Below are 19717 nucleotides of genomic sequence, written 5' to 3' on the forward strand. Positions count from 1 at the left end.
TGGTATAACTTCATCGTTATTATCCCCAGTCATTGTACGATTCACTTTATAGAAAATACCCAACAAACTTATTACTTCGTGATCGTAAGACTTTGACATATTTTCGGGTTCGTTTTTATCAATCAACTTGGACCATCTGCAACGCTGTTTTATTTCCCTTTTAGGTACTCGACATCAAAATCATATTCGTTAAGTCTGACATCTTTCGCCGTTGGAGTTGCATATTTGGCTCTTTAATACCACAACTTATTTTTTGTTAAATCTGGGCTTTTAAATATAGGTTCAGATGTAAGTAAAGTTTTCAGTGTTTTGAGTGATAAACAGGATCAGAAAGTCGTATCTTAGAAGATTTGTTTAGATATTTAATTATAGCATAAGCCGCATTGGCATAAACATTAATAAATGTGCGGTAATATCCAGTAATACCGAGAGATTGTTTAGTTGGTTCTTTTTTAGTTCAGATGTAAAGAGAGTAAAACTTTTTATATCTTGCATTTTATTGTATACATATTCTGTATTATTTTTTATTTATAATAATTTTTTTGCTTATATCTTTATTAAATTATGTATGTATGTATATTTTATTAGCTCCGCAAATATTTAATGGATAACATCTTTATAATTTGTTTATGATACTGATATGTTTCAAGTTTATTTTTTTCTCCAACACTTCTTAAGTTCTAATTTTATATTTCAATTTCTACAGCTAACTTAAATAACAACTTGCATGCATATTTGTATTATTTTTAACTTTTTTATATTATTTTTGTATGTTAAGTATATAGCTCTATAATATTTTCCTATAAATATATATATATTATTTATTTCATACTTTATTTGATCATTGTTGTTGTTTTGTATATTTTGGTTGTTTTGTATTAATATTTTACAGTCTTTTATTAGATTAGATTCTTTGTCATTATATAAACTTTAAGCCAATCTACTAAAGTAAAAAGCTTTAAAATAAAAAATTAAACTTAAAAAAAATAACCTTATTTCTTTTCTTGATTTGTGTAAAGTCTTGAACTCAAAACTTTGTTATTAATAAAATAATCTGTTATTGTAAACCTATATAAAGAAGGTTAATATTAAAACTTTTTCACTGTAAAGGTGTACAAAAATGCTGCGCTGGATGTACCGACAAAAAGTTTAACTTTGCAATTTAAAATATCAATTAAGTGCTGTCTCAAAATTAAACAGTACTTTTAAGAAAGACATTACAGTTTTTCCCCTCCCGTACAATTTAAGTGTTTATTTTTCTCCCCATAAGCGTGTTTATTTTTATATGTACGTGGATGCTTAATTAAACACTTTCACTACAAAATGACAGTATACCGCAGTGTATTTACAGATTATTTTTTTAATTTTTGTGGCTTATGGTTTTGTGGGTTTTGGTCAGTCAACAATCTATATAAAGTAGGTAAGTATATATGCTATTAAATATATAAATATGTGTATGTATAGATAATCCTGAATTAATTTATTGCCTTTGACGGGGCATATCATTTCATGCGAGATTTGTGTTTTATTTGCTTTTTTTAACGAAAGAGCATGACACGTCTTTCAGCATCCCTTTGCATTGGCTCCAGAAGTATATCCTGATTTGTAGCTTCAGCACAGCACACTCGTTGCCATCAGCTATTAACGTTTGAATTGACATTGATTTACACGAACTCCTTGATGTCTGGATTTTTGTGTTGATTTCGCATTGGTTGACATTTTTATTTTTATTTATATTTTTATTTTATTTTTTAAGTTACCCATGGTTTGCCGAGGACCTTACGAATATGAGAATTTTTATATGAATGACGAAGCAAGTCCTTGCTGTCAAAGTGTGATGAACGATGCCGTTGACATGAGTATCCATATTAGTTGCTTACTAAATTGATAAAATATCCGGGAGTGTATTGACAGTGCTGATGAGGCGTCATGTACAGCGTCATCGTTATCCCCAAGAATAACATCTATAAATATGAAGGTATGTTATAAAAACTTATTCGTGAAAAAATTTACAAAATATTTTGATAAAAAAAACCATTTAAATGTAACTATTTTGAAAACCATAGTATTGAAAAGCAGAGTCTACAGTCTAATCTTACTATTTTAAACATTAAAATCTCTTTTCTTCGTAATACAATTGAATGTGGGCTCAAGAGTAAACTGATGGCCATTCCTAGAAGAGCGAGTTTTACGGTTAAATTGTCTAATGGGAACAATAACCATATAGTATTTCAAAAATGTTGGGGCAAGAACCATTATTACGACGTTCGAGTGACGTACATAAGTGAGTCACTGTCACCACTCATCTTAAAAGCTCTTCTTTGAATACATTTAAGGTAAGATAATGGAGATCCAGTGCAAAGACAAAAATTATTTTCAAACTTAGGACGTAATTTAACAATAAAAATAAATAAAACATAGAGAATTACGATATTTTTTTTTCTTTTCGTTGGTGATAGCAAAATTGCCAATAAATAAAATTATATGCAATAAATATTTTGAAACTACAATTCTAAAACATTCAAACAAGATTATTATTAATTAACGAATCGCGGATTCGTATATGAAAAAAAAGCGAACGCCAACCCCTGAGGGGCTGGCCCAACGGTTCGACTTACGGAATAAATAAACGGTTATTAAATTTGACAATATATTTATTTAACGACTAATCAGGTCCGGGCTCACAATTGAACTGATTAACTTAAAACTAATTCCCTAAAATAACACCTAACGGCGTGCATCGATGATTGCTGCGTCAGCGACCTTGATACTCGTAGTGTCGGTGCATTCACCTCAATGCACCGTTGTCCAGAATATGATACCCACCAATCGTGGGAACTTATGAGAATATGCTGTTATGCTGAATTGGCAAATCATAGTCGCGCGTGTTGGCGCGAGGTGTTAACTCCTCCCCCTTTGAAAATCTACGTCCCGTAGATCAGTATTTTAAGATGAGATGTTAGGGGTAGGTAGCACCGGTGGTGGTAGGATTTGGATCTTTGGTAAGTCAATCTTCCTGTGCAGCTTGCGCCATATCATCCATACAACTATTGCCAATATCAGGAGGATCGTCACATCCGTAGCAGTATAGGTGTTTAGCCGATATGATAGGCCATTCAGGATCTTGATGTTCTTGATGCTCATGTCATGAAGGTATTCGATGTCCACTTTGTTCACTTTCAAGGATGTGTTGGTTAAAACTGGTGGAAGCGCTTGAAGCGATGTTGCCGTCAGGCTAACAAATGTTCTGTTATTTAGTCGAATTGATTCATTGTAGAGCTGGATCAAATATGTACCGGAGAGATCCTTTGATATGTTCTTGCTATATAATTTTCCTTGGAAGTTTGTGACAAATATCGTGTCTTCCTTGATCAGTTCCGTAATACTGGCTGTATTGGTACGAATTGCACAATTAGCGTGCCCTCCTTTAAGCAACCGAACTACGCATCCCTCTTCTTCCAATTTTTCTAAAGAGCTTTCATCACAAGTCGTCATGTTGCCCATACTAAGGCAGTTGGATATTATGCCATAGGTATCTTCATGGTTTGCTAGAATCTTAGAATAAGGTAGGTCGACTTGCTTTCCTCCCAGGATTGACGCTCTGGTCAATAACAAGTTGTACTCAGTCCTGCTGACTTTAGGCATAGATAGTACGTACAGTAGGATGGAATCGTTGGTATAGACTGATGGTTTACCAAATTGCAAAGCCTCCACAACGTTAGCATATGGTAAAGTTTCAACTTCGCTGATAAGCCTGTTGATCTCTTCATGGTCCAAGAGATTTGTATTTACGATTCCGCTTCTCGCCATCTGGCAGGCGCGAACAATTTCGTTTACATCTTCTTTCACCACTAATAATTCGTCCATAACGTTTTGCTCGTGGATAGCCCTATTAGACGATGACGTTTGGATTACGGTGCTGTTAATGACCTGGTTGATCCTTTGGGTGATATCCTTTGTTATCCTAAGGATCCTCTCGTTTATTTTGTATTGATGATTATTATTCTCGATTATGTTGTTCTCGTTTTTGAGCACTTCATCCCAATCTGCTGCGTCAGGGTTACCGGCCAACCATTTCCACGCAGAACCAATCCAATTAATCGACCTTTGCCTTCTATGCATTTTTCCTTTGAGCATATCGATTCGTTCGTGAAGCTGGGTAAGGTGATGGCGTGCCACGATTTTCTTTTCAGGTTGCTTGATTACAGCTTGGACAGCTAAAGTCATCTTGTTGAGCAGATCTTCAAATTCATCTAACCGGATCAAATGCACCAATTTGAAGTGTCCATCGATAATCCACCCTGGTCCTTCCTTTATTGTTACCATTGGGGACTGGTACTCGAAGATAGTGAAGCCTTGCACGGCCGTTAGGAATAATAAGCTATATTGTGTTTTAAATTTGTTACATTGGTTAAATATAAATAAATCAGTTAAATATAAACTTAATAAGGAAAAAAATAGGTCATGAAAAGTTTAAAAATATTAATAATGTAATATCGTTATTAAAATATCTAGAAAAAATGGAAAAATTAAAATTAATATTCTGAAAAAGAAATGGTTATTAATTATGTAATAATATAGATAATATAGTTTGGTTTTTGTTTAGGCATGGTGCCATTGACCTTTTTTTTTTTTTTTTTTTTTTTTTTATACATATATATTATAAAAAATTAAATTTTTATATATAAATAATTTTTTGCAATTTTTATGCAATTTTATGTATGCATGTATTTCATTAGTATGATGATTTTTGCCATACATTTAATAAATATACAATTTTTCTGCATTTTATTCATTTCATTATTCTATGCTTTGGCTTTGACATTAAGGTTTCGTTACCTATGTCATTTTATTAAATGTACTATTTTATACATTTTATGTATTTATTTCATTACATTTTATCATTTTATGTCTTTTTACATTACATTGCAAGGGTACATTTTTTTTTTTTTTTTTTTTTCGATGTGTGCTTTCTTTGTGCGGGTGTGTGTTCTGTAGTTAAATATTCTTTAATTGGGATTTGTGAATTTTTCTACCTGTGTCTGTTATAATGGTTACCTTGTTATCTTTTGCTACCACCTCCTTCCGATACAGCGGCTTATGTTTGCCCTGAATCCTCTTGAAGGATGTGTAGACTACGTCACCTTTTTTGTATTTCTTCGGGATAGATTTCTTTTTATTATGCCATTGGTTTTTGGCCTTTTGATTTTTTTCTATCTTTTCCCTAAGTTCCTGATTTACTTTTATCCGATAATTTGACATCTTTTGATAATTTACTCTGGAACTTCTGTTAAAAAACATGTCAGATGGTTTTCTGCCAGTGACCGAGTGAATTGTATTGTTATATCGATCGACCGATATGTGTATCAGCTCCCTTAGCTTAAGTTCTTTATACTCGGCTCTCAAACATCGAAAAATTTCGAGAACTGTTGAATGAAATCTTTCAACTTGGCCGTTAACCTCGCTACGATTAACGGGTGTTTGGTACATCTTTATGTCGAGCATTTTGATAAAGTTAATTATTATGGGGCTGAGAAAACTTTTTTCATTGTCTGTAACTAATATCCTGGGGACTGTAAAATAGTGAAGTACTTTCATCACTTTGTCCCTTAGATATAGAGAGGACTTGTTCCTAATGTGGAATAATTTAGCAAACTTTGAAAACTTGTCGATACATGATATAAACTTTTCACCCTGGATTTCCATAATATCCATGTGCAATATCTCACAAGGATAAGAGGGAATAGGAGTAGGCTGAAACATAGGGGTCGCCGGATGTCGATCATACTTGTTTGTAAGGCAAATGTCACAGGACTTTACATAGCGTGTTATTAAGCTATTCATTTTCGGGAAGTAATATCTTTCAAGGAGTTGTTCCTTGTTCTCTCGAGCATTTCTATGAGCTCGCTTGTGTTCCTTACTAATGAGTTCCCACACTCGATTCTCGTCTGTGACATCTTCAACAATTCTTTGTGTCAGCCTAATCTTATAGCTGGAAAACGTTTCCAAATATACCTTTTGCAGAAGTTCCATACAAAGTTCAGGAATTTTAATGCCATTAACTATATTGGGCCTAAGTTTGGCTTTAAGGACAGCTGTTAGGGCAACGTTATCTAGATACGGAGTTGAGAAGTAGTGTCTTATGTAACCGGGATGTGGTTCCTCCATCGAATCAAGTTTATTATCTGAAACCCTGATAATAATCTGGTTTCGGAAAACATTCAATGGAGCTTCCACATGAGGAATCAGATCCGTTGAATCCTGCTCTGCACTGTGCATTGTTCCACTGGCCGACACAGTTGAAGCCGATTCGACATCTTGTGATCCTAAGGAGGAAACCTGTTCGAAAGCTGTATCAGTATCGGATCTACCATCAGCGAAATTTTGTTCGGAAGCTGTGTCTGTTGAAGATGTGTTCTGTAACGCATTCACTTCACATTCTGTTTCAGCTTTAGCTGAGACAGTCGAGTGGTCGTTTACAATATTAAGTCTCGATAGTGCATCTGCTACCACATTTGATTTTCCAGGCTTGTAAATTAATTCACAATTATATTCTTCTATCCTAGCTTTCCATCGCTTCAACTTTGCGTTGTAATTGCGATTACCCAAAGCATAGGTAAGAGGTTGGTGGTCAGTGAATATTTTAATTTGTTTTGCACCATATAAATAGGATCTCAGGTTATCCAGTGCCCAAACTATCGCCAACATTTCTTTCTCATTTGTGGCGTAGTTTTCTTCACTTGCGGTTAGTGATCTGGAAATAAAGGCAATTGGTCTTTCCTTACCTCCGTCTCCTTGGGACAAAACTGCTCCAATGGCTATGTTGGATGCGTCAGTAGTAAGAGAAAATGGTTTACTAAAATCTGGGAATGCAAGTACTTCAGCAGATGTGAGGAGCTCTTTTAGGTCATTAAACGCTTGTGTGGCTTTTTCATCAAGTTCTATTGATATTTTCCTTGATTGGTTGGCCTTGACTTGAGCGTTTTCGCCTCTTGTTAAATTGGTAAGGGGTTTAGCGACTTTGGCATAATCTCTAATAAATTTTCTGTAATATGAGGTTAATCCGAGAAACGATTTAAGCTCCTTCAAATTACTTGGAGGTTGTATGTTTCGGATAGCCTCAATTTTCTTTTTATCAGGTAATACACCATTGGCCGTTATAACATAGCCAAGAAACTCTACGGAAGTGTCCATGAAATGGGTTTTTTCAAGGTTCACTTTTAAGTGAGCTTCGTTAAGCCTTCCGAGGACCATGTCAAGGTTTTTTAAATGCTCTTCTTCATTCTTGCTAAAGACTATTATGTCATCGATATAGACATAACATATCTTTCCTATGAATGGTTTAAGGACATCATCAATTGTCCGTTGGAAAATAGCTGGCGCGTTCTTGAGTCCGAATGGCAATCTCAAGAACTCATACTTACCATTCATGGAGGAAAAGGCTGTTTTTTGAATGTCTGAGGGTTTCATTGGAATTTGGTGAAATCCTGACGTTAAGTCTAAAGTCGTGAAGTATTTAGCATTTCCTAGACTGGCGAGAGTGGCGTTTATATCCGGTATGGGATACGCGTCCGAAATAGTCACGCTATTAAGTCTTTTATAGTCGATGACCATTCGATATTGTTTTTCACCATTAGGTTTTGGTTTCTTAGGAACTACCCAGATTGGAGAATTGTAGGGACTTTTAGAGGGTCTTATAATCCCTTCCTCTAATAGGTTTTTAATTTCCTCCTCTACGACTTCCCTTAGGCATGTCGGATAAGGATAGCACTTCGTGTATATTGGTTCGTCCGTTCTTGTCCTAATTTCTGCTTGCACCGAAGTATCTATAACTTCATCAATGCTAATTGGTCCAAAGAGCGATTGGTGTTTGTCAATTAATTTGTGTAGTTCCTGCCTAACGTCGTCAGAAAGATCCTCATTAAAGACAGCGTTGATTTGTCTTGATAACTTTGCCTTGAGTGGAATCTTCAAGTTAGGTTTGATGGTAAGAATGTTGTTTTTCCTATCAATGACAGCTTCCAATTGCTTCAAAGAATCATCCCCAATGATACCATCGAAGGAATCAAGTCCAGGAAGAACAAAGAATTGGAGGACAGTATCATTCCCAATGTTAGAAAAAAATCTTCCCTCGACATATTTCGATACTTTGATACTGCCACCCGCGGATTTAACAGAAAAAGGTTTTTGTAATGATATAGAGGGCTGATCGATTTTGGAACTAATGAAGTTCTTGTTGGCCCCCGTATCAACAAGAAACTTCAACACTACTCCATCCTTTGTCACATACTCTAAGTATGGTACGCTAGATGGCCCTTTGTCATAAAATTTATTTCGTCAGAGGTAGCCTCCTCTGCGGAAGCAGAGTATTCTTCTAGGTCCTCACCATCTTCTACCTCAATATTATAGAGACGTTGCTGCTTGTTGGGGAAGTTGTCAGAGGCTGATCTACGCTTGAATGGGTTGCCTTGGAGCTTTTGGCGGTTGGCATAGTTGACCTGTTTGCTTTGAACGCTCCTATCGACTTCCATCTTTTCTGCAGGCTTTGGTCCGACTTTTGGTGGTTGGACATCTTCGTAATTCGATTGCCAAGCTAACCTGTTATTTCTCCCTATTTGGTTTTGCTGAGGCCTTTTGGGGGGAATATGGGGTCTGAATTCAAGACTCCTGAAATTTTGATTTATTGGAGACGTAATGCTATTCTGAAAGGTAGAGGAATGCACTGAATTGTTTCTATAATTGAGATTCTGTATTTCCAGGCAAGCAGAATATGCCTCTGGAAGAGTTCTCGGTCGTTGAATCATCAACATCCTCGAGATATCGCCGTTAAGGCCACGCACGAAAACATCCAGTGCCCTATTCCTATACGTTTCCACCAAGGCCCGTATAGTTTCTTCGCTATACGATTCAGTTTTTATTTTGTTAACCATCAAAGATAATTGGTGGTTAACAGCAGCATAAAAGTCGTCCAGCTTACTGCCCTTCTGAGCAAGTTGGTTCAACTGATGTTCGAGAGTCCTTAAGTCTCGCTTATCAGCATAATGCAATGATAGGCAGGATTTCATCTCGAGCCAGTCAGCGTCAAAAATATTATAACTTACTAAAGCGGCATCAGCAGGACCTCTGATTTTACCCCGAATGTGTTGTAAAATCGCACGGTAAAGCGGTTTTGATTTAACTATTTCATAGTCTTTAAGGATTCCCTCTACAGTATGTATCCATGATACATATTGAGTAGGATTTCCATTAAAGACCTGAAGTTCTTTAACGCAGTCAGGTAGCTTACTTATTTCCCTGAGATCAGCCTCTGTTTGAGGAGGACTAAGCTCAAAATGGCTAACAGCCGAAGAAGGTGCAGCTGAGGAGGCTGACGAATTTGTTTTTCCTTCGACAGCTTCGATTCTCCTCTCAAAGCTTTTCAATTGGGAAATCAAGCTACTGACTGCCCCAGTCAATTCAACAATTTGTTGGGCGACTTGATCCATAGTTTATGTTTTTATTTTAAAAATCTCTCTCAAAAAATAAAATAAGAATAAAAAAAAATGTAAAATGTAGGCTTACCTTAACAGACACTAGGCACAGATTATGAAAGATTATTTTTCACCTTATTAAACTTCTTTTTTCTTTTATATCAAATAACTGCACACACTCACACTTGCACAATTAATAACAATTAATAAATTAAATATGATTATTCTTTTCAAATTAGGAATAATATATATATATCTTTTCTTTGAATAGCTTAATGCTTCAAGGATCACTTTTTCTATAGAATATAGATAAATTATGGGCTCTTTTTTCCCACTCACACAATTATCATAACTTCCTCGCTTTAGTCTTTAGTCTTTTAAAAGATATATATTTTTTGTTGAAATATTTTTTCCTGAAAAAAAAGGGTTTAGATTTAGTACTCCCCTTAACCGACGGAATAGGGTTTCCAAGGAACCGTGTTGAGTGGGAGGTGTCGTTTGAATCCCGTTTAGCCGCAAGCAGCCTACTAATGGAACGATCACCATCACCGTCGTATCCTTTAGCCTTAACAGATATTCGCATGTTCCCATGTTTATGCGAAAAGTTTAGTTATTATCCAAAATGGTCAACTGTGTTCCCATGTTAACAGTGACGTTCACTCAAATAGAGCGTATTGGTAATGAACTAGGATCTACAGGCGAAAAGGATACAGTTTTGCAACGCGGTCCCTGCTCGGGCGCCAATTAACGAATCGCGGATTCGTATATGAAAAAAAAGCGAACGCCAACCCCTGAGGGGCTGGCCCAACGGTTCGACTTACGGAATAAATAAACGGTTATTAAATTTGACAATATATTTATTTAACGACTAATCAGGTCCGGGCTCACAATTGAACTGATTAACTTAAAACTAATTCCCTAAAATAACACCTAACGGCGTGCATCGATGATTGCTGCGTCAGCGACCTTGATACTCGTAGTGTCGGTGCATTCACCTCAATGCACCGTTGTCCAGAATATGATACCCACCAATCGTGGGAACTTATGAGAATATGCTGTTATGCTGAATTGGCAAATCATAGTCGCGCGTGTTGGCGCGAGGTGTTAACTTTATTAAAAAAGCTCAAAATTCTTAATGTGTACACATTTTGAGATACCGTTTTTAAACTAAGAATAAGCTCAAGAATTATGATAAATTCCTTTGATACGAAATAGATTCATATTCTTGCGCAACGAATGTAAAAGATAAATGAAGCATCTTCAATTGATGTCATAAATACAATTTTTTAATTTTCTATTGTTTTTGTTACTATTATACTACACAGTTAAGATCTTAATTTTCGAATTTATTTTAAGGGTTTTTCTCAAGCGAACCTTTTGATGGAATTCAAAAAATAACGCTTCAAAGATGTTTAACAATTAAAACTATTAATTCGCCTCATTCAATATTGTTTTTCCTTAAAAGTGACTCATCAACTAAGTTGTATCCCAATATTCTATGTCATGAAAATCAAATTAAATTTTTTGTCGAGCAAAAACTGTGCGTCCCCTTTAAATGTTCAATAAACCTTAACGCCTCTTTAATGTCCAATTCAATCATTATTTCTCTACAACATAATACTGTACTGTTTTTGTCCTCCCTTCATTTATTGACAAACCATTAGATAATTTTTAGGTTTATTGGAACTTCTTTACACAAATGCAATGTCAAGTGAATAGGTACAAACAAGCCACAGAAAAAAAGAACTTGTTTATATAATACCCTATTACAGGCGGAGAGCTTTTTTGATGGCCTATAGGTTATTCTACGATTCAATTGTCCTTTATCTTCCTGAAACCATTCTTTGCTTCTTTTCATTCTGCATTTCAACTATGATGAAAAGTATATTTATTCTAGGCTAACTGCTTTACATACCTTTCCTTTTAACCGGATTCTCTGGATCATCACCTGCGTCCACGCTCTTTGCCTGATGATACAATTCCGAGCTTTTTATTCGTTTTTTACCTAAAAATTGTGAAAAGTGTAAAAAGGAGGAATAAGCACAAGAAAACGAATTTGGATTTAAATTATAAAATCTACTGAAAGATGAGTGAGTAATGCAAATCGCATAACTGCCATTCACTTCTATCTGTCAACCGACCATGGTTTCTTGAACTAGAATGACCAAAGCTCAGATACGACACAGTTAAGGATTTGAATAAATTATTATACCTAGTACCTAGTTTTTATTTTCTTCCTTTTTTTTATTTGCGGAAAATGGGAATACAGGATTAAAATTTTGTGGGCAAAAGCAAAACGAAAAAGAATTTATTATTTTTAAATTTACTTGCGGACTCGGCTTTGGATTTTATGTATATAACAATCGGTTTAGTTTCCCATCATAATTTTTAATTCGTATTGCTTTACTCACCTTTATGTCTTCCTTCGAAGTTATCTAAGTAGTTGACTGCATTTGGAGGTATTCCTGAGGGACGAAAATGGAGTTATTGAAAGTCGAGAAAGTAAAAGAAATTAAGGATTTGAATAAAATGTACTTATTATTTCTAGAAATAAATTTGACCTGAGGCCCTTGTAGCTTCGAATGTAGTTAAAATTAATCTCTTAATTTATATTTTCTGTTGTTTTTCAATCTTAAACTCAGAACTCCTGCTAAGAAGAAGCTTTTTTCTTGTCTACAGCTGGTGTGTACAAAGTAAGTGGAATTTTTCAATAAACGAAGTTAATTAAAATTATATCAAATGTATGACAATTAAGTTGATTTCTAACATTTTAACAGTTGTTTCAAAAAATATAATTTTGTATTTTAAATGTTGCATACATGAAACAAAGAGATGAGGTGATTTTCGCAGTTCTCTTGTTTTTTTCGCATATTCAAATTTACCGTAGATTGCTGGGTTGAATTTTAAAATTATCAAACACGTTTTTCTTAAACTCGCCACGAAAATACTAGAAATAATGATTTTAAATGCGTTCCGAATATTTAGACCAAAGTCATAGGGTCATGTTCATAGTTCCGTGATAAGTTTATGTTATTCATAGACAATTTAAACCCATTTTAAAAACGATAATCTGTAAGCTGTTTTTAAATCTATTGAACGTCAAAAATAAACAAACTGATTGAGTAAATTAAGTTACAAGACATTTTATTTGAAAATTTAAAATCAAAAATTAAAATGTCAAAAGATAATTCGCTGGATGTTGAAATGCTACCAACTAACAAAAAACGAAAACTCTACTTAACACGATTGGACCCCCTTTGAAATAGATGAAGACTATTTGTATGAAAGGTATCGATTCGAGGTAAAACAAACATTCAAGTTTATGGTTGACCCTCTAAATATTATAGATCAAAATTCAATGAAATGTTTGCTGATTTTTGCGTGCTTCAAAATCTTAAAACCACCAGACTTTATAAAATTTCTTAACTAACAGCAAACAAAATAGTTTGAAGGGTTTCAAAGATTTTGGCTATCCAGCTTACGCAATTTATTTTGTTACCCTCTACAAGCCATTTTGTGTAGGTTTAAGTGAAATTTTTCGAAATTGTAGTAAAATATGCCTACAACTAAACAGAGCTGGTTGATGTTTTCGTTTTAAAATATTCCTGTGTCACAATTCAAGAAGTGAAAAAAGTTAAGTTAAAAGATTTTTTTTATTAACAGTTGAAACTAACATAAATAAACCGATCCATTTTTCGGTGTTTTGATATTTAAATGTGTCATAAGTGGCCGTGAGATCGTTTCAAAAACGAGTACAACAAGGTCATTTTCTTCTTTAATTTTTTTATTTTTAGCCATAAGAAAAATGACGAAAGAGAGTATCTCTGTGGTAATAATAATACTAAGCTTCATTAAACAAAAAGTTAAAAACCCTTCATCTTCTATCTCAGTGTTATAGAATAAAAATATTAAACTGAATGAAAACAAGACAAATATTTTTTTCTTTACCAAAAAATACAGACATTTATTGTTCTGATTTAGGCTGTTTGTGTTTTATGCACAATTTTTATCACCGTAGCAAATTTATTAAAATTTTTTGTAATTTGAGAATTTGAGTTGGAAACTAATTTACCATTTATGTTTTTTTCTTTTGATCAATAATGGATATTTGATGACTACATATATTCTGGTATTCTGCGTTCGCCCCTGATCCCTGGCAACGTTACTCGCAAACAAGGATTGTTGAGAGTTGTAAGTCACCCAATTTATTGTTTTTTTGTTATTAACTTTCAATTAATGAAATATTGATTTTTTTAAAATCTCCTTCCGGTATTGAATTAAGACACGCATGAACTTAATCAATTAACAAAACGGTTTATTTTTTATCTATACAAACTTGCAGAAGAAAAATTTTATAATAATATTAAAATTAATTTCAAGTGCAACCTAAATTACACAGCACCGATTAGAATGTTTGACCAAAATTCTGCTGTCATCACATAAATCAATTTTGAAAATACTTACGATACAATTTAATTGTTCCATCCGTATCACCCAGCGAATTCTTCGCAACACATCGATATGAACCAAACTCAGATTGTGTCAGTGGATAAATTTGGAGTTTCATTGAAACCTTATAGTCGCCCATTTCTGTCGAATTTGATTGAAATTTCCCACCTGCAATAGAAAGGATGTATTAAATTAAAACAAGACAAAAGTATAATTATGACAAGAGGATACCTGACTTGTACTAGTTTCATAAATAATTATATTTAAATGTCACCACCTTGAAGTGTGATATGGTAATATAATCAGAACCCACCCAAAAGCAAAATTGTATAAATGCAAATATGAATACAAAAAGAGAAGAACAAAAAGTTTTAATTTTGTTCCTCAGTGAATTCAAGCGTCCCACATTTTCTTTTATTTTTTTTTAGAAGTTATATAAAGGAGCATTATATGCACATATATATTTTTTATATGTACATATATGAATGATACATGTAAGAAAACTCCATATGGTGAGTCTATTACTATCAACACAAATGAAGCTGTATGCTAATTGGCCAACAACTAATTCGCTTTGGCAGTGAGACAGTGCGAATGGACAGCACACACAACCCAACTCGTATGCCTGGCTTTTATTTTATAACAAAGGAGTTTATATACGGAAATTTAAAAAAATATGAAAAACTATTAACTTTACCGGGACGAAAATGGTATAACATTTTAAAGTTTACCCTTTTATACATTTTTGAGCAAAATTTTGTATCTCACGAGGATAACCCTAAATGAATGTGCAGTGATACCTACTTCGTAATGCTCTGTCCCCACCGCCATCGTCACCGGGTTTGAAATTGGAAAAGTGTTATATACATATTTACATATGTAGAAAAAGTAAGTTTTAATTAGGAATTACTAATCACATAAGCAAGACAAAGTTAATAATTCAAAAGGTTTCATAGAAGGATTTTTTTCTTTAAAAACTTTGATTGCATAAAATAATGCTTAAAAATTAAATTTTAATTGTACTTTTTTGATATGGATTTTTTGTTACTCAAAAAGTAGAAGGTTAAGACAGATTACCAAAAAAAAGTGATGTTATGTCAACTCGAATCATTCTGTTATACGATTAATGTAGATACACATGTCTGCATGTATGATCAATAATAATGCGGAACTACAAATACATATAAGAGCCATATTGTTTGGGTTAATAAGCCACGAAAAAGGTCTAAAAACATTTCTTGTTAAAATTATACCTGGGTCATAACTATAATAGGTTTGAAAAAAATACAATTATAAAAAAACTTTGAAGCTCGGGCAATCTGGTAGGTGAAGCTAGATTCAAAATAAAGACATTTGGACCTGTAAGAATGATGTAGAAAGTGGTATTATGAATAGTTTTGAGTTTATTTGCCAATATTTTTTAAACCCTTAGGTTTTTTGGAAAAACTCAAATGTGGAATAAATTAGGTATATTTTAAGTTTATATTGTTGCAAGCAAACATTTTTGGAAAATTTCATACAAAAACCTCCTTAAAATTGTAAAAATTTAAAAAATCTTGACCCGTGTCAACTCTTTCGCCCCATCTCCCTCCTCATACGAATCCAATCGAAATCGTTGGCTTATGAAAAAGAGAGGAGATAATAGAAAGAAACTGAATAAAACAACAACAATTACTTGTGTGTGCTTAGAAAAATGCTAATCGGTTCAGTATAGTACGATAGAACGAAAAAACCTGTAATTGGCTTACAACTTTCATGTGGGTGCGGTGGCGTAGTGCGTAGTGCACTAGCTCCTCACACGCTAGATCGCTTGTTCAAGCCCAGCTCGGGCAAAAGTTCTTCAAAAATTAAATTGAACAAAAAGCGATTAAGCACCACTAAAGGAGTCTGATGATCGGGTTGGCCCCCGTGAAATAGCTATAACTCCAGCCTATGAACTTGGTGGTAGCACACACAAGTTGTTGTTGTTTCATTCTTATATTCAATAATTATAAATTCGGCAAGCAGCTGCCTTAAAACTGTGAGTATAAAATTTCATACAAAAACCTCCTTAATTTTTGGATTAAGTTAGTCAAGGTTTTCCAAAGAAGGTCATAAAAAGAACCAGTTTTTTTTGATGCCACATGGATAGGATATTTGGAACATTTTTGAATCTGGTGTTGGCCAGATGTTTTTCGTGACCTGACACGTGGTTGATATCGCGTTTTCTTTAAGCGAGAACAAGAGTTCTTTTATCGCCAATAGTTCATTATGGAACACGCTACAATAATTGGGAAGGCGGAATGAGAGACTTAAACTTCAGAGTAAACACACCTCCACCAAGATCTTCTTTTGTTTTCGAACTATCTGTATAAAAATGGATTGATTCGTCTTCTAGGAATGCCCTATCCTCCCAGAAAGATAGAAATCCGGAAGTTTCTGTAGAATTGCAGTTGGGGGATGGTGTAGTCTGTGTGTTTTGGAATTGATTCGTAATACCTAAGAACTATGGAGCGGCCAATGTTGTTGTTAGTCCACTGCGACGAAGCTTTGAGTCGAATAGCAGAGCTTGCAGCTATTTGTTTGCTTAATATGTCAAGAGGTGTTCGTGTTAGGTAGAGTAAGGTATCCAGTGCTGCAGATGGGGCCGTGCGAAGCGATCCGCTTATACATAGGCAATCCACCATACTGCCACACCGTACAGAAGAGAATTTTAGTTGGATTCTTTTAATATAGGGAGGGCTGACAAACAGAATTTTATATCTCCTCGAAAATAAGACTAAATCGGTTTTGTGTGGGTTGGCACTCAGTCCACACTGATCAGCCCAAAGTCTGATCTAAGGCATTTTGTATGTCTTCTGGGGTTTAATACAATTGATTCGGCTATAATAGTTTTCGCCATCCTTTTAATTATTTCTTTACCATTATACTACCCTAATGGTTAATTTTCAAGACAAGAATTACTCTTTGAGGATTTGTAAATTCCCCGCAAAAAGGCAATACCCGTGACAAATAAAACTTTAGGTGACATAGTCAGCGATTGAACCCAAGACTTCTGACATGACAGTCCAACGCACTAACCATTACACCACGGGTACTACGGTGGTGCAACGTATGCAGGCCAATATGAACACCCTTGTTAACTAAGTCGCAGTAAAAAATTTAATGGAAGTGCATCGACTAGTTGTAGTAAGTTCGTATTCGGAGTAGTTTTACGGTATAGAGTTATGTTTTTTAATCTTTACTCATGAAAGTTGGGAAAATAACCATTAATTAATCTGGTTAGATATGGTTCACATTAAGTTTTTGTCACACAACTTATGTAAGATAAACCGTACATGAACAAAAGTTTTGTATTAACAAGGTTTTCTCATTCGTTATCGGATGAGTCCGAGTGAGAATACCAGGATACTGATCTATTATATCTGGGTGGTCTCCATTTGATACAATTCAGGACAAGTTGGCCTCATATCTCAAAATAATTTTGACTTATTTCACTTTTTTAAAATGCTGAAACTTAGCTTAATTTTTTTCTTTCATAAATAAAGGTTACATTAATTGTAATATAAGAGAGGAAATTACATTGACTTAGAATCACTCTTTTGGAAAACATATTATTTAAGCAAGCTCATCGGTGTAAGCTAGAAATAAATGACTTATTGCAAATGTGTTATAATGTATTATATAAGTGGGGGAGATATAGAACATTGTAAACAGTAACAAAATATTAACATAACAAATCACCAAACAAATGTTTTTAAGTTATTAAAATTAATTCTTTAAAATTATAAACATATCACTAATTATGACAATACCACAATAATCCCAGCTTTCCCCAATATAAACAAACTGGATTGTTTGATTACTCGAGAGCACGCCACGTGCGTCGTATCGTTGACCCTATGAAAAATATGAAGTGCTCAAATCTTAGCCTAAGACAGAAATTGTATGGCCTTGAGGCTTATTGATAGTCATTGCAAATGCCAATCTTATTGGAAATTAAAGGATTTTGAATTGAATTGGTACACCTGTGGGTATAACATTGATTCGCGGTAATAATATATGTTCACCTCAGAATTTTCCATTTAGAATTATGGCTTCCATTACATTTGTCATTAACTTTTTAATTGGTAATCGCGTGCAGTTGCACAAAGGAAAATAACTGGAGATCCAACATTCATTTGTAAAATATGCTGTGGCATGCCTGGTAAATGCAATAAGTTCAAAACCTCAGTTGCATAATTTACAGCTTTGGTAGCATCACAAACTGTATCAATAGATTTGTATGGCACCAATTCTCCTGGTTACAAATGTTGTAGCTTGAGATTTAATTCGTTGACTTCTACATTTTTAACTTCCCATAGGAAGTTATTGTAATGGGTCCGATTTGTCAAATTGAAAATTTTGACATTTCTCGACGTTTCAAGGTCCCTAGAGTCGAAATAAAAGATTTTTAGAAAGATGTCTGTGCGTGCGTGTGTACGTACGTTTGTACGTCCGTACGTCCGTACGTCCGTACGTTCGCGACGTTTTTTTCGTTGTCCATAGCTCAAGAACCAGAAGAGATATCGACTTCAAATAAATTTTGTTATACAGATAATAAGGCAGAAAGATGCAGAAAGGGCTCTCAAGAAAATTGCGTGGGTGGTTTTTTTACTATATCAGTTTGAAAAAATGGTGAATATTTTGGTTAACCCTAAATATCTTACGAACCAAAAACGCTAGAGACTTGAATTAAATTTTATATAATAGATTGTAACGTGATACCAAACAAGTATATTTTTTGAAAAAAATCAATATAACGGTGTTTTTTTTAAATCAATAAAACTGAAAAAAAAAATTTGTCACCTCCAAAATTTTACGACTGAAATATGATTTTATCTCTAAAACAATTTTTTGCAACGAAGAATAATGTTTTTGACATCTGATAAAATTTTGAGAAAAATCTAATTGACAGTTTTTTTATAAAAAATAAAAATCTAAAAAAAAACATTACTCAAAGTTCGTAAAAATTGAATATCGATTCAAATATCTTTTCAAAGACTTAAAATTAAGGCTTCAATTTTATTTTATCTTATAAGAAATATTGTTTTCAACATTCTGAAAAATTTTGAGAAAAATCGAATTGACAGTTTTTTTACAAAAAATAAAAACCTAAAAAAAAAATGTATAAAAGTTGGTAAAAATTGATTTTCGACTCGAATATCTTTTCAAAACTTTGAGATATTGGCTTTAATTTACTTTTATCTTTCAAAAAATTTTGTTGTCAACATACAATTAAAGTTTGAAAAAAATCGAATTGACAATTTTTTTTACAAAAAATAAAAACCTAAACAAAAAATTTATAAAAGTTGGTAAAAATTGATTTTCGACTCAAATATCTTTTCAAAACTTTGAGATATTGGCTTTAATTTACTTTTATCTTTCAAAAAATCTTGCTGTCAACATTCAATTAAAGTTTGAAAAAAATCGAATTGACAGTTTTTTTACAAAAAATAAAAACCTAAAAAAAATGTATAAAAGTTGGTAAAAATTGATTTTCGACTCAAACATCTCTTTAAAAATTTTAAGTATTGGCTTTAAAGTAATTTTATCTCATAAGAAATATTGTTGGTAAAATTTTTAAAAAATCGAATTGACAGTTTTTTTTTTACAAAAAATAAAACTCTAAAATAAAAACAATACTAAAACTTGGTAAAAATTTACTTTCGGCTAAAATAGCTTTTCAAAACTTAAAAATATTGGCTTGAAACTTATTTTATTTCACAGAAAATATTGTTTTCGATATTCAGTAATTTTAATATGAAAATCCAACAGTC

At 33.5% G+C, this 19717-nt stretch overlaps 1 protein-coding gene across 7 annotated transcripts in view; it reads right to left on the bottom strand.

Moving 5' to 3' along the window:
• Positions 1-476: 476 nt before the first annotated feature.
• The window catches only part of LOC129943463 (neurotrimin-like), a 71457-nt gene continuing 52216 nt past the window's right edge, over positions 477-19717 (bottom strand). For 6 of the 7 annotated variants that reach the window (XM_056052936.1, XM_056052934.1, XM_056052930.1 and 3 more), the window contains 4 exons: positions 13935-14087; positions 11882-11935; positions 11386-11475; positions 477-1964 (listed from right to left, as the gene is read on the bottom strand). In XM_056052936.1, the coding sequence (XP_055908911.1) occupies positions 1828-1964; positions 11386-11475; positions 11882-11935; positions 13935-14087 (434 nt within the window). In that variant the 3' untranslated portion in view covers positions 477-1827. The remainder of the gene's footprint in view (positions 1965-11385; positions 11476-11881; positions 11936-13934; positions 14088-19717) is intronic. The other variant, XR_008781251.1, reaches the window with a different exon arrangement.

The sequence above is a fragment of the Eupeodes corollae genome, chromosome 1 (genome assembly GCF_945859685.1).
Source record: "Eupeodes corollae chromosome 1, idEupCoro1.1, whole genome shotgun sequence".
Taxonomy (NCBI): Eukaryota; Metazoa; Arthropoda; class Insecta; order Diptera; family Syrphidae; genus Eupeodes; species Eupeodes corollae.